Source organism: Eufriesea mexicana, unplaced genomic scaffold (genome assembly GCF_001483705.2).
Source record: "Eufriesea mexicana isolate 0111107269 unplaced genomic scaffold, ASM148370v2 scaffold6565, whole genome shotgun sequence".
In the NCBI taxonomy this organism is placed as follows: Eukaryota; Metazoa; Arthropoda; class Insecta; order Hymenoptera; family Apidae; genus Eufriesea; species Eufriesea mexicana.
Genome location: NW_016914422.1, coordinates 23,611 through 39,749, shown reverse-complemented (window position 1 = coordinate 39,749; position 16,139 = coordinate 23,611). Strand labels below are relative to the sequence as shown.

The 16,139-nt window shown below is 41.2% G+C and overlaps 1 protein-coding gene across 1 annotated transcript in view; it reads left to right on the top strand.

Moving 5' to 3' along the window:
- The window catches only part of LOC108552403 (uncharacterized), a gene marked incomplete at its 3' end in the record, with an annotated part of 119,804 nt that overhangs the window by 80,505 nt on the left and 23,160 nt on the right, over positions 1–16,139 (top strand). Inside the window, exon 4 of the mRNA XM_017906916.1 lies at positions 10,508–10,653. Within this exon, the coding sequence (XP_017762405.1) occupies positions 10,508–10,653 (146 nt within the window). The remainder of the gene's footprint in view (positions 1–10,507; positions 10,654–16,139) is intronic.

The following is a 16,139-nucleotide window of genomic DNA, read 5'->3' as shown; positions in this document are numbered from 1 at the left end:
CATTTTACTGCCATTTGTATTCAACTTGGTCGACTTAAACGCGCCGATGTAAGGCCTTCCGCTACCCCTCGTGCCACGGTTACCATTTATATCGAACGATCCACTGTTGCAGTACCGATCATAAAGGAAAGGGCGGAAAAAAGGGCAGGAAAGGAGTTCCGTGCGCAAAACGGCAGTGAAACGGCAGTCGCCATTTTGTTGGCCGTTCAATCGCTCGACGATGAATCGCGTATCTATATCGGGACGTTTTCGTTCGCCTGGACGAGTTCGGCAAAATTTTCGAAGTTACGTTAGAATGGAGAATTCTCTGCTTCAGTGTGGTCAATTAATTCCCTCGTGAATAATTCGTCAAATTCGAAATGTCCCGAAATGTATTTTTTCGTGCCCACCTCGTGGGGCTTCTATTATGCTGAGCTTAAAAATCGTGTTGCGTTACGATTTTTAATTTTTAACTTACCAATCTATCGTGAATTCGTCGAGGAATTGATGAAGATTTGCTGTTAGATTTGTTAAAAGTGTGAGAATGAGTGGATTCGGTCTTCTTATTTTTGCAGCTGTGCCATTTTAATTAATATCAGAGAATGTAATTTTCGTTATCTGGGGAGGAGAGTGCGTAATTCCAGAATTGATACGAACACGTGATGTTTGAGGATTCTAATTCTAATTTGAAACGAGAAGAAAAAGGAAAAATATTTTAATTACTTTTCCTTTCATTTTATTTTCCTCGGCCCCTTGCACTGCGATTTAATTATAAAATACAGTACATCGGAGAAGCGTTTAATTCCAGCTAGCCACATATATTTATTTCGCCTGGAATAGAATTATAAAAACTTTTAAAAATCTCACGCGAATTTTATTCGCGTCAAAACTTGCTAAGTATAATTTCACTAGTGTGGCGAAAGTAATACGTCTCTGTATGACTTGCAGTAAGAAATATCTAGTGCAAGGGGTTAACTAAATAAATGCAATTACCAATCCGAGTGTCACAGGATCTGTGGACCCTGTTAAAAATGAAAATAATCACAGTGCACGTTTGAGTCTCCTAATTTTAGTATTAACAAAAATGATTTAACCCGTTGACGTCGGATGACGTCTCTAAAACCTCTGACCCAGGCTAACGACCAAACTTCGCGACAACCCTGTGCATCCACTTATGAATATCAATCAGGACACGTTGTGGACGTGTCACGCTGGAACTTACTGTGCGAAACACTGCTCGAAGGACTTCGATTACCGGCAAACTCGTAAAAGCACGAGGTCACTCGCCAAACAGCTTCTCCGCGAGCTCGTTCGAGCATGTGGAACGCTCCTTCGATGGAAGAGGAGGTTGGTCCGACCCCTTTCTCCACTTTTTTCGCCACCTATCGCTAGAGAACGCGCCTTTGGCGACAGTTCCGCTTTGAGAGCCGCAGAAATCGACAGGAGGACGGGACAGGCAATTAGGTGCATCCCGGATGCAGGTCGCCGGTGTCCATTATCGGGACTCCGTAGTTGCTCGTGCGTGTTTTCCCTGCCAGAGGGAAAGGAAACGTCGCTGGCCCCCGCGGGGACGTATTATACCGGCGAATTCCTTCTCCGAGAATTTTAATTATCCGCCTGACTCGTCTGTGCAGCTGAAACCCTGCTCGCCGTTAAGGCGATTTGCACGGTTGCGAATTGTCTTTGAGCTCGTTGAGTATGTAGATTATTCTACGCTCTTCTTACCCCGAATATAATTCTTCGTTTTTTTGATTTTATAGTCCCTCCTTCACTGATTTTCGCAATTTATTTTTACGATTAACGACCACCTGTTTGGCGATTTTAATTGACAGGTGATCGGAGAAAGTTTATCTATCTGGATACTGGAAGCTGGAAGTTCGGTTTGTAGGGAGTCCTCCCCAATTGGGGTTGAATGTCGGCTAGTCGCAGGTATCCTCGATGTGACGGCGGTGCTAAGAGAAAATCCCCCCCCCCCCCTAGGACCTGCTAGTGGATCCCCCCTGGGGCCTACTGGTGGATCCCCCCTGGGCCTGCTAGTGGATCCCCTCTGGGCCTGTTAGTGGATCCTCCTGGGCCTGTTAGTGGATCCTCCTGGGCCTGCTAGTGGATCCCCTTTGGGCCTGCTAGTGGATCCCCTTTGGGCCTGCTAGTGGATTTCCTTTGGGCCTGCTAATGGATCCTCCTGGGCCTGCTAGTGGATCACCCTTAGATCTGTTAGTGGATTTCCTTTGGGCCTGCTAATGGATCCTCCTGGGCCTGCTAGTGGATCACCCTTAGATCTGTTAGTGGATCCCTTCTTGGCCTGCTAATGGATCCACCTGGGCCTCTTAGTGGATCCTCCTGGGTCTGCTAATGGATCACCCTTGGATCTGCTAGTGGATCCCCCTATCAGTAAGGCTACTTAGCAGGATACTTTTTGAAAATTTGGAAGTTCTACTATAGGAAACGGAGAAAGTCCCCGAACCTCTTTGAAATTGTAATCCATCTAGTGACAAGGGTGAGAATAATGGCCGCTACAGATTTATTTGTATGTGGAATTTTTAGAAAGTTTTCCTGTCATTGTTTAGAAGCGACGAAGATGTAAATTCGAAGTTTGAATCGCGAAATTGCGAACTCGAAGCATTTGATCGTATAATATAATAGGTTAACACACCAAAATCAATTAGGGAACATCTCATTCGATTAAACAGCGATTAACACGCCACGGATTACTCCAATTCCTCGCAAAATCCACTATTCTATTACATAATATAATGAACCCATTATATTCCCTTCATCGATTTATAAAACACATCATTCCAGTACTGCATTCAGTTGCATCAAGAAGATGGGACACTTTTAATCCCACCGTGCCCCAAAGAGTTAACACGGTTCTCATCCTTTCATCACTCATAAAACGCACCATTCAATTATCCCTCGTAACAACCCCACCACATCCCTTATCACGCGTAAACCACACCATTCCACTACAATACTCAATTAACCCAAACCGCAAGCTCCCCATCACTCAAACTATCCAATACGAATATTCGCCCTCCCTCGATCCGCCTTACGCCTTATTTTCCTCCTCTCCACCAAGAACCCCCGATGAAGACATTATCAAGCGACTTCCAGCGAAACTCGCAGCAATATTATTCCCCCAAAGCCAGGAATCGAGTCTCGCATCCCCGATCCCCGTTCCAAGAGCTCGTATTTCGCCCGTCTGCCAGGCCAAACAGTCGTTCGTTACTCCGTTGCGATCGGAGGCCGAAGTTTCCGCGGGACCAGCGGCGACCGGCTGCCAGAAATATGGCGGAGGAGCCGTGCACGATGAGACAGAAGCGTCGTTCGGGGTTGGAAGGCCGAAAGAGGGACGACCACGGGATTACATTTCGCATTCATGGAATTCCGCGGTGCCCGGCGTAAATCAAAAGTTCCGCGTAGCCCGCAGGCCTTCGAAAACGCGTGCTCGATGGAACGACGCGTCGCGACGCCGATCGGACCGTAATACGCGCGCAGTACCACGGCGTCTCGAAACAACGATGCAAGGATCGAGCACCGATAAGGAAGCATGTTCGACGAATGAATTCGGCGCGGAATTTTTACGCGAATTTGCCTTCGGCACACGACCTAGATGAGATCGTGCGCCTCTGTTCGACGGGAACTCCTTCGGGTATACGTTATGGTAAACGGGGGACGGTGTAGTTGCGCAACTGGCGGCGAATGAAATTCGGGAATTTGAATACAAATTGAGGCGAGAACACGGGGGTGGAATGGGACTGGCGGGGCTTGTAGGCAAACTTTTTTTCACGTCCGCGGGAGAATCGATGGATCTGTCTCCCTTTTTGGGTAAACTGTCGTGGGTTTTGCGGGTGACGGTGACGGAGAGTTTTTGAAGGCTATTGTGGCGGAGAAAGCTTCATCGAAGTCGAATTTTTGGGTTGCTTTTTGACAGGAAATCGAGGGAAGTGATGAGCTACGCGATTGGTTTTTAAAACGTGGGGGTGCAAAAGGGGGGATAAAATGGGGTGAAAAAATCATACTTGGGGTTTTAAGGTGTTGTTGGAAAGAGGAGACTCTCGTCTATATACACGCTACAAAATTGCTCCCGATAAAAATTTTGTAGAAATCACATAGTCGTTCGAATATGTACAATTTTTTAGGAAAAGATACCTATAGCTCTGCACGCTGCGAGTTAAAATAAAAAATTATTTAAGAAAATTAGCTTATGCATGTAAAAGTAGAAGTTTCGCTCTTTGATATCAGCCTAGGTACATTGTTGCACGATTTTTGTAAAGAAAGTTACGTCCACTCAAAGATCGACAATTCTCCGATGCTAAATTATTAGTATTTTAATAAAGGCGATTAAAGAAAGTCATTTTAAATGCAACGAGAACGAAATCAATGGCGAAAGAAATTCCTACGAAATAATTTAGTCGTTACGGGTGACTTAAGCAGAAATTGGTGCTTTTCTTTCGAAACTCTCGAAATAAATTCTCGTATCCTCGCTACAAACGTTCCAAGTTAAACGACGTCTGCCCCGATGCGAAAATTTCGTAGCAGAGGGTCAGGAGATGGGGTCGAAGGACCGCCAGACGTGGAAACGAAAGTTTTCCCCAATGATAGCAGCTGATCGAACTTTCAAGCTTCTCACGGACCGAGTCGATATAAAAGTGTTAGATTAAAGACGAATTGGCACGTTCATTATCAACCAGCTTCCTTCTATTAACTCGCCCTTGTTCGCTGTGCAATTTCGAAGGAAACGTGCGAAACCGATACCAGTTCAGGAAATTTGATAACCTTCGACGTTTGGACGTGCATCAGGATACTTCGTGTTTCATAAAAATTCTCTATAACACACTAGAGATCAATTTCGCACTGAGACGATGGAAATAAAATAATTCCGTATTTATTCTGTCTATTATTTCTTCAAAGTATTAAAAATTGTTTCATCGTTAAAAAAATTGTTAAAAATTGTGTCTCTGTATGCATATATCAAGGATAATTTCTTTGCAGTATCCAAACACCAATTTGGAAAATAAAAGGAAAATAAAAGAATACTTCGAACACGTATCTAGACGTACAGAAAACAGCTGAAAACAGAACTCGAACAATTAGGGAATTAAATAAATCTTCATAGAACTCGATAGAACAGGAAATCACCGAATTTCATGATCACTTCTAATCATCACAGATGATAACATAGCAGGACTTACAATTCAGCGAAACTCAAGCTAATTGTGAGGTTAGGGTCGCCTCGCGCGTGGATTCGGGGCCGCCATTTTGTTGCGACTCGCGCGCTCCGTGGCCGAAGCGAGAACTAAGAACTGGAGGACCCTCGAAACGAGAATCACGATCTAGAAAACGTTCGAAACGAGAATTGCGAACTGGAAAACTCCTGAAGCGAGAATTGCCAACTGGAAGATGCTGGAAACGTGCTCGTAGAAGTCACTCCGCTTGTCCCCTGTGTTATTTCGCGATAAGAACTCGTTGGAACACCGGTCGGACAGAGTAAGAATCCATCCTGGCAGGACGTGAGGGAACACGAGTGCTTTTTCCTCGGTCTCCATCTTCTCCAGTGGCATTCTCCACCCTTCTAAGGAGCTGCGACCTTCTTCTCCCGCAATCTCGTACTCTTTTTCGTTCTGCGTTTCTTAAGCACCGGGTATTTAGAAAGGACGCGGTCGCCGTGGAAGACAGAGCGAAAGAAAGCGGAATATCCGGCAAGTAGGCAAGAGTTGCTTGAAATTTAAATATTCGAACGGAGACGGAAGTTGGGGAGTGTTCGCAGCGAAGGAAGCGAAGCAGTAGTTTACATAAATATCAACGAAATTCGATTCGAATTTTCTTTGTTCTCGGAGAAGTTCCCGTCTCCGGGAAAATTGCGTGCTGGCACGGAAGGAGATCGCGAAGATTCTTCCACCGCGAAATTCATCGCGCGTGACTCGTTGAGGGGATGAGTCGACGAGAGGAGGGTGCACCGGGTAATTTTCTTCCTTAACGCGGAGGGAAATTTTCGCGCCGAGTGTCCGCACGATGGAACGACTATGGGGAAAACCGGACACGGAAAAAATGTGCGACGGGCGGGAAACCGAGGGGGAAAGAGGACGAAACCGCGGATTAAATCGTCGATTAACAATCTGTAACGACGGTCGATTAATCACGATCGGTGGTTTCGTTTCATCGAGCGAACGAAATTGCACGGATGCAATCGGATGCACGCGTGGAATTAATTCGCTACCGGAAGCAGGCGTCGAGATTACGTAACCAATCGACTCGGACGTTATCGAGCCGATGGAATAATTGATAGGTAATATTTTTCGCTTCGCGAATTTAAAGGGAATTTTGGATTCGGTCTGTGAAATAGAAGCAGCTATTCTCTATTCTTCCCTTCGTTGGATTATTAACAATTTCAAATTTGATCATGCTTCGCTTGATATTAATAAGAAGTTTTGCGAGGTCTGCATTGCCGATTTTATATAATTACCGATCTTCGTAATCACGATATTTTAGGAGGTATTATATCAATTCACTGGGTTGAAAATCAAATATGGTACAGCGATCATATGTACATAAGCAAGAGTGTACAAGATATGAATGGATTCTGCTGTTTAACTCATGCAAAGGTCTACATATGTAGATCATCTAACAATTTTACGTTCAATTATATATCTACCTGAATATGGATGCATCAATTTTTAATCATAAGAAGTTAACAAGTGCCCAGCCCGTTTTGCTTGCCGTTCCGTTCAGGCCCAGACTCGGCCGTCAAGTGAGCCCACGGTGGCCCAAAACTCAGAGATACTGTACTAATTATTATAACAGGAATTCCCAAACGTTAGATCCAAAAATAGCTAAGAATTTAACACCAAAAGTTAGCATCTAGTCAGATCCTAGTCTGGGCGGTCCTTGGGGACTTAACGTGTTAAATAAAGTCGATTAAACTGTTCAATGAAATACAGATCTCGTGTCATCGAACTCTAATTATGTCTTCCAAACTTCATTCCAATATTTCTAATTCTAGCAATATTAAAGCAATAAAGCATAAGATTATAAGTGTAAGAAATATATAAAGACACGTTTTCCGAAACGCCATTTTATCTCGTAGGTTCTCCCTGCATTCAACAGTTCAATTAAAGCACGAAATAAATTGTACAAATATCAAACCTATAATCTACTATGCCAATCCCTGCTCCATAAAACTTGGAAGAATTAAATTGTACGCCCAAATAAATTACAGTAGAAGAGGTCAATTACAATCTCAGCCAGCCTCCGTAACAACCACGAATACTACTAAAAAATCTCCAGCAACGAGATGCAACATTTATCTAACCAATGGGGGACTATTAAAATTAATTAACTATTAAAAACACCGCGAACCGGGCCGGCCTCTTCATCAAACGACCCTTCAGCCCGAAAGGTGCAGCTACAGCCCTCCTTGGTCACCGTTCCAAAGTCTCGAGGCGAATTCTCGTGGACGACGAAACGGCGAGGTCGACAAGCCGCAGGCCTCGTCTTGATAAAGGAGCTAAACCGGCTTAATTACCGCGTTACTCGGTTTAAACTAATTACGCGTTTGCCGGCAACCACAAATTCTCGAGGCGCAAGCTAGCGGGCCGGCATTGTGGCCGAATCCGCAGAGGGACCCTTCTTTATTATGCCGCCATAACCGCTCGTAATTCTGCACAGGGCCGTTTCCACCCATTCGTTGTTGTAGCCCACGTACTGCAACTGTTGATTCGAGTCGGTTAATCGAGCAGTCGGTTCGAGGATTCGAGCTGACGTCGGCTGAGAAAGCGTTTCTTCCATCTTGGTGAACGAGGTCGGGTGATGAAGAGACTGAGTAGCCATTAGAGGTTACCGGTTCCGTGGAAAAGAGATGTGAATTTATGGCTGGAAGAAGGGGCAGAGACATTTCGCTTGATCGATTGGGTGGTTACAAGAGAGTCGTGGAATGAGGGAGAAGATTGGAGTATCTGGCCATTTGTAGGGGTAGTGTCTTTAAGTATTATATTTGGAGAAAATTGCCGTAATTGGGACAGGGGTTGGGGAGCTGGAATAATTGGATGGATATGGAGAAGATCGCGATGAAGAGCTGGGGTTGGAAATATGTGGATCTGTGTAGTGATCTGTTACTAAACACATGGCTGCTTTTGCAATGGAATAATGTTCGAAAGACTTCATTAATTTGGCTATTATTTATTATGCTCTGAAAATTTAATTAGTACTTGACATATATTTGCCTAAAGTATGAAGAAGTAATTTTTGAAAGCTTCCAATTAATTTTCCAAAGTACTGTATATAACAAAATACCTAGGTCTATTGACAGAAGTTGGAAAATACATGCACATGTGCCTAAGTCATAAATTCAGAAAAATAACAATTTTATTGCCTTAAGAAAATTAGGATATATCAGGTATATTTATTAGGATATATCAGATAAATTAAATATTTATGTATTTGTTAGGATATATCAGATAAATTAAAAATAGAAAGAAGAGACTGTAGAGCCGAGAATAATTTTTGGAAGCTTCCAATTAATTTTCCAAAGTACTATACATAAAATATCTACATTTACTGATGGAAATTCAAAAATATATACACATGTGCCAGTAATTATAAAAGTGGCCCAAGCCATAAATTCAGAAAAATAACAATTTTTATTGACTTAGGAAAATTGGAATATATTAGATATTAAAATTAAAATTAAAATTAAAAATAGGGAGAGGCAAACAATTTATTAACGATAACTGTGTATCTCAAAAGAAAATGTGCAAAAATTGGCATCCAGTCCCTTACACCATAAAATCCGTCAAACTAAAAACATTTACTTCTCTACCATCAATCTCTAGTACCAAAATCATCCCTTATTGGGCTCACGCGTTACCTAATTCTCCGTGATACTCAATTTCGACCATGAGAATACTCTCGTTATCGAAACCCAGTACGGGAATATTCGCCGTGTAACGACGGCGTTATACGTTTGCAGTATCCTTCTTGCGGTTCTCCTTCATCCGTTATCGCGTTTTCCATCGCGTTTTCCACTGGTTCCCGTTGTCGGTGAACATTTTTCGCGGCCGCGTTAAGAGAATTCTAAACAGGTAAATTTAATGGCCGCGTGTAATATATGCAGGAAGTAATATTATAAAATTATAATTAACATGGCCGGCCGTGCGAGCACTAAACGCATTATAATAGTATTTCAGTTTACGAGACACCCTTTTCGCAGGACGTGCAACATTGTTGCGCTCGGTGCGCGCAGCCAGGCGCGCCAACCTTGCAGCCTGGTAATTTCGCGTTACGACGATGCAGTGCTTAACGATTATGAAGCTCCGTGTGTTACGGAAATTCTGGAATTTTTCCAGTCGTGTACGACGGGGAATTTTGACAAAGAACAAACCCCTCCGCCTGCTTTATCCTGCCCGCCGCGCTTTATCGACGTTATTACGTTATATAATAACGATACACCGCGAGGTTAACGGCGAAATTTATTTCTTTTAATAGAGATCCTCTATTACGACGAAATTACGAGACCGCGATACACGGAATCCTTTAATTACCATTTATTATGCGACGAAAAACAATACTGCCCGAAGTAACGACTGAGTTTACCTCTCTTTTAATAAAGCTCCTCTAATGAAAAATCTCGTAATCAGCTTTTATCCTATCGCGTAATAAAAGGTGGTGAAATCGGGACGAGTTTGTTTTGCAGAAAATTTGTCCGACAGTAATCTTTCTCTCCTTCGAACCATCGTTCTTCAGCGATGAAGATCGACAATTGCGAATTAATCGCTTAGCGTCGAAACCCCTCGAATATTCCGCTTACAATTCTATTAATCGTATCAATCGAATAAGCGTCGTTTCGTTGGGTAATTCCCTTGATAAATAATCCCTTCGATACTCCGACAATCGATTAACCATTGAGATTAATACTGCAATGTACTTTCCTATTTTAAACTTCCGCGGGCTAACATAACCTCAAAACAGATCACGATCAATACCTACGTTAAATACCCACGCAAAGAATTTATCTCGCTAAAATAAATAGAAATAAACGCTTAATAAACGATAAACACTTACCACCGAGGCTCAATGAAAAATAATTAAAATAGAAATAAAATAAAAATAATAAAATAAAATAAATAAAGATGGCGTCACAATTAGAACCGCGAAATTTGAAATGCGTAAGAGAATCGAAGCAAGATAACGAGGCGAGAAAGAGACGCGAGCATAATTAAAATTAGCGGTTTAGGGGTCCGTAACGTTAATCAAGATGGCGGATATGACGATTCTCTGGTCATTAACGAAAGTTCGTGGAAACAAGGAAGATCGATAAAGTGGCGAAAGAGAGGGACTGGAAATGTGGGTAAGCCGCGCGTTGGGAACTGGGCCCGCGGTATTTTAATACCGTCCACTTCGTGTGGTGGAAACAAAGTTATGGAAATGGAGAACGGGGAGAAAATAGCAGGGAAATGCGCTCGAGCAATTAAAGCGTTGCGCGCAGAACAGTTTCATTTAACGACGCGCGCGCGTCCCGCTTTTGTTCCAGATGTCAAGAATGTCCTGTGGTGAAGCCGACGTTCCTTTGCGGAAGCGATAATCGCACGTACAGCTCGCCATGCCGACTGGAATACCACAATTGCATCCACCACACGTCAGTTCGCATCGCCTGCAAAGGCTTCTGCCCCTGCAAAGGTGAGGATCGCGTGTATTTCCTCGCGGAAACGTTTCCCGAAGGCTTGCAACCGACGTCGGCCGATTCCATGTCGCGTGAAGAAGCCTTCTAGTTGCAAACGACTTGGAAAATTAATACGAATGAATTAAAAAGAGGAGACAGTGGTGACACTCACGCGGATCTTTTCCATTCGCGAAACACCACCAATGATGAATATTTAAAATCGAGAATATTGCAGACGAGATGAAATTTTTTAGCAAATTTTCCTTTGTTGTATTCGAACGAAGCTCTGACAAAGAGGTAACAAGATAATGAGACAGCAGAGTATCGATTATGCGAATTAATTGGTACGAAAATCTGCCCGGATAATGGGATATTCGGATAATCGGTTTGGAAGGAGAAAATTTCGAGTTATGTCAGGAATTAAATATAAATAAAAAATTTTTGAACTGTAAATTCTTTGCACTTGGAAGAGTGGGTATTTGGTAAGAAAAATTCGGGGAAAAGTAAATTAGATGTAAATTAAATGCATAATGTTAATATTCGGATAATGAAAATTCGCATAATCGACGTTCCACTATATTTCACTATGTGTCTTTCTAGTAATTCCTTTTACCTATTATAGAGTCAAAAACACAGTGGAATGAGTGCTTTATTCATTAATTTTGTAACTTTTCTCATAGAATATCTTTCGAATCTTTAATCCTGAATACTATTTTGAATGAACATAATTTCTGTTAGTAAATTTCGGTGACGAAAATATTCGAAATTAACTATGTACCTGCATCCCTCTTTTTAATTACATCGTAAAATTAATTCGCCAAGAAATGCACTTTGCAATGCAACTCCTCCTTGTTTGCACTTGAAAATGCGAGTAAAAATAAAATAAAGGATCCACATATATATAATTCCATTGATCTCCAGTGTGAAATCAAATGGAAAGACATAATTGAGTGGCACAGAGGTGAATAGAAAAGCTCAGCGACGCGGGGTTAGAGACGTCAGTGGAACTTAATATAAAAGAACGTTATGGCTGTTTCAGCCTTGAAGAGAATCGCGTGTGGCGATTTACGTGCTGCAGCACCCTCTCGGAGATCCTGCTGGAAAATATGTCCAGGTTAACGCGAAATTTTCGGCCACGCTGGAGTTTATATGGTACTTCCCTTCGAGATAAAGTAACAGTTAAATTGGATTTCCGCGAAGTCTGGAGCAGAGAAATTTTACAATTCTTTCAGCCTTGAAGGTGCTCGCGTGCCGCAATTCACCCTCGACACCCTTTCTTCGCGTGCAGCCCGGTATCCGGGTCGACTTGGCGTTGAAGCCGTTTTAAAATATCCGACAAATACCGCGAACACTTCGGATTTCATCCTCTATCAGCGATTTCATTACGCCCGGCCAACTTCTTTCCCCGATCGTTCGCCATGGGAATCGAATTAGCATAACGAAACGAACCCTCGTCCGCGATGTTGCGCAAAAGTGGATACATAAAGGATAGCGAAACGCGAAATACAGGCCAAGCAAACTCGATTTATTATCCGGAAAGCCGGTTTGATTTATCGCGGACAGCTTTTCACGGGCGAATTAATGGTTCAACGACGCTGCTTCGTGGCGGATCGAGATCCAGAGTCGATATATCGGTATCGATATCGACACCAAGGCGTTCTGTGGACGCATTCTTCCACGATCGATTTCCCGAAACAAATTTTCCCGTGTATGGAAAATCTTCGACAATTTCGGATTATTCCTCGTCTAACGATTTCAACGCTGTGCTATTTCTCTGTGTATTTTATATTTTATTTATTTGGGAGAAATTACGTTAGGGGATTCTCATTCACGATCTCATATAGCAAGAGATTCCTTTTCTCATACTGGACAAAAAAAGTACGGTATTAAAACTTTTTTAGCGGAATTTATCATTTTGACTCAGATACAGGATGTCCCACCTAGGTATCTCCTGCGATTATGATTATAGTGACACAAGAAATATTTGATATGTAATTTAAATAGTAAATACGAACAAGGCTAATGTTGCTTCAAGAAGAATTTTTGTACCATTTTTCTCGAAGTTTTTAAAATGCAACATGTAGATGATGTCAAAATATATATGACATTGTCCTGAAACCGACTCTTAATTTTGAAATTTATAATAAACCTGCAATAAAATTATTTTCTTGTATTATTATAATTGTAGGAGATATTTAGAGATATTTATATTGGACAAAAAAAGCAGCTTGATATTAAAACTTTTTGAGTTGAATTTATCACTTTGACTCACATACAGGGTGTCCTACTTAAATATCTCCTGCGATTATAGTGACACAAGAAATATTTGATACGTAATTTAAATAGTAAATACGAAGAGACTATTATGTTGCTTGAAAAAAAATTTTGGACCATCTTTCTCAAAGTTTTTAAAGTGGATCGTGTAACTGATGTCAAAATTCATATGACGTCCTGAAACTGACTCTTAATTTTGAAAATTAAAATAAACCTGCAATAAAATTATTTTCTTGTGTTATTATAATTGTAGGAGATATTTAGCAGGGTGTAAACGGGACACCCTGTACAAAACAGCTACAGTTGTACTCCAGATTGCACTCAGCTCGTGTCCCGGAAGTTCGCGAATTTTCCGGAAGAATCGCTTCGCGAATCTCGTGCCACGTACTCTAGATTTCGCGGAACTTCTTGTAACGAATTTTCGCGTTACTCGCAGACTTCGTTTGCGCGTGTAATTGATCACCGCGAAATTTTCGCGAAATTCCGTCGCTTTTGCGTTTCGCGAACGAATCGCGATACTTTTTCCCAGTCACGCTTCGCGAATGTCACGCGCGAGGAGTACGGTTAATTACCCTAACGAACCGTTCGTAATCTCGAATTCACAGCGACGTTTTCTGATTTTACACGTGAAATTAATTCGTTAGTTTATTCATAGGCGGCCGCGCATAGTCGGTTTAACAGTGGGGCTGTGTTTGCGTCTCTCCGCTGCACCCGAGGACAAACATGTCCACCATGAATATTCATAATTGCCTGTTAGAACAATAATGTCGCTGTTAAAGCGTACGAGGCCTCATGGATTCGCGATGCTGCAAGAACGAATCGAAACTCGAGGATCTTCCGATTCCTATCTTCCTGTTGCGAGCTAGCTGGATATCGTATAATTGGCTGGAATATTCGCAATTGTTTACGTTATTTCAACATCTCACGATGCTGGTGAAAATATAATTGGTCCATTCTAATATTTCTTATTGTTGAAAATATGCAGCTGCTTTTGGGAAAAATTATCCTGATTTTTGTTGAAATAGCCTCACAATTGCGTCTGCTCTTTTCATTTTTATTGTATCATATTAATTAACTCTTTAATTACGGCAGACTTTGAAACGCACCAGTCGTATCATACAGTAGGAATCCATTTGCAATGTATACCGAATACGTTGAAACTTTTTGTTAGGTGTGCATTTCTGAGCAATTATTGCATATTCAAATAATAATCGAAATACTGTATTCCACGTATTAACCCTTTCCTTCAGTCGCCGTTTGATAAAATTTCGAACATCGATATTAATTAATATGTCAAATTTAAGATAGTGTAACGGTGTGAGAGGTACTGAAATCAAATAATTCTACGTGTTAATTATTATAAATTTTTTATTTACTGCTCAAAAATATATCGTCAGTTCTATAGTAGAAAATATTTGAACTCCTATCCCTTTTTAGCCAAAAAATCGTCGAGTGCAAAGGGTTAAAACAACATTATGTATTTCTTTGTATTGTGCAGTAAATTATTACTGTATATACTTGGAATTTAACAGTCAAAGAAATTTTTGAGCGCATTTAAGAGCCCACAGTAGTCAAAGGGTTAATACCAATTGCATGTGTTATATTTGGGTATACATTACAGATTGGTTATTCTAGTGTTAATTGATCTTTTAATTTTCGTGTCATTCCGTGCTTAACACTAGATTGCCGGAGGTTGGGTATATACCTATTTTGCCCGAAATGAGTTTTTAAAAAAAAAAATAAAATTTTATTCAAAACAATTTTTACGTATATATTCATGAGTTTGTATAATATTTAATGAGTCAATTTGACTCACATTCGTCAAAATAGGTATAGCACATATGGATTTTTGGAACCAAAGAGTGGGAAGAGAAGGGAATTAGTATTTGTATACATTTTATAATTCTATGAAAAACCAACATATGTTTTAAAAATAATTATTTAAAATTTTTCTATGTATGTATATATAAACCCGTCAATCTAGTGTTAAGAATAGGAATTTTGATAGGTGAGAAAATTGTACAACCTGTTACTCTAAAGACACTTTCAAAAAGTATTTGCAAAGTTCCGGAATAATTGTACACGTGCCGATAATCGATGCTTCTTAAATATTCAAAAAGCTAGCACAGGCAGATATTCAAATCGCACGCTAAATCTCAGAGACAATTTTAATAATGGGATTCAGTTTCAGCAATCCTATCGATAGCGTATTGAATATTGAAATATTAAATAAGACCGTATGGTCTTCAATTTGATTTATTAATATTCGTGCAAGTTTGGCACGCGCGATGGAAAATTCGATGAAATTCCTGAACACGTCGGTCCGCCAACCGGAAACTCCGTAGTCCATCAAAGTCTGTGCAGGTACGCGAACAGTTTGGAGATAATCGAAAGGAAGAACTTGCATATTTCGCCGAAGTAATAGATTATCGTGATATTGTTCAAGGAAATGCGAATTTATGGCTCGGTGATATCTGCTCTGGAACCGGAAGTCGAGACGTCTGTCAGCGTCGATCTAACTGCATAACTGACTCCGTGTACTCGATACATTCTCCATTCGAATGAAGAATCCTCGTGAATTTATTGCGAGTATCGACGAAAAATTTCGGAATATTTCACAACGACCATATATGTTAAGGGATTATAAGGCAAAGGAATAGTAGTCAGTGGAAAGGCTGGAAAAACTGTATAGATCTTTATTAAACGGGCGAACGGTTAGAACTGGCTAGTTTAGGGCCATGCAGGTCACAAGATGTCTTCAGAAACTGAAAGACAAAAGACAAAACGCAGGGTAAGGGATCATCCCCATATTGCTAGGATGTAAAGTTTACTTCACTATTTAGTTTTTACTAAGATATTCTCGAATATATTCGCTTTTCTTTTTATTCTCCTTTTTTTCTTTTTCCATCCTTTTTCATCCGGAAATGAAAAACAGCATTGCCAGTTAATGGCGACGTAAATAAACGCAGGTCGACTGATAAAGCCACGGCGGACGAGGCATAAAATATTCGGAAACGGCCGTGTAACCGTCGACAATCGAGTTTTATCGCGTCGCGGTGGCCAGTGTCGTCGCGTTTGTTTAAAAATCATCGAAAAGCTCGTCTGCCTCTGTCGAATGCAAATGTTCATTTATTTACACGCGATTAATGAGCTTCCTGCTGCTCGTTCGACCATGCCTGACGTCGTTTTTTTACTTTATTACACCCACGTATCTTTCCGTAATGCTAAA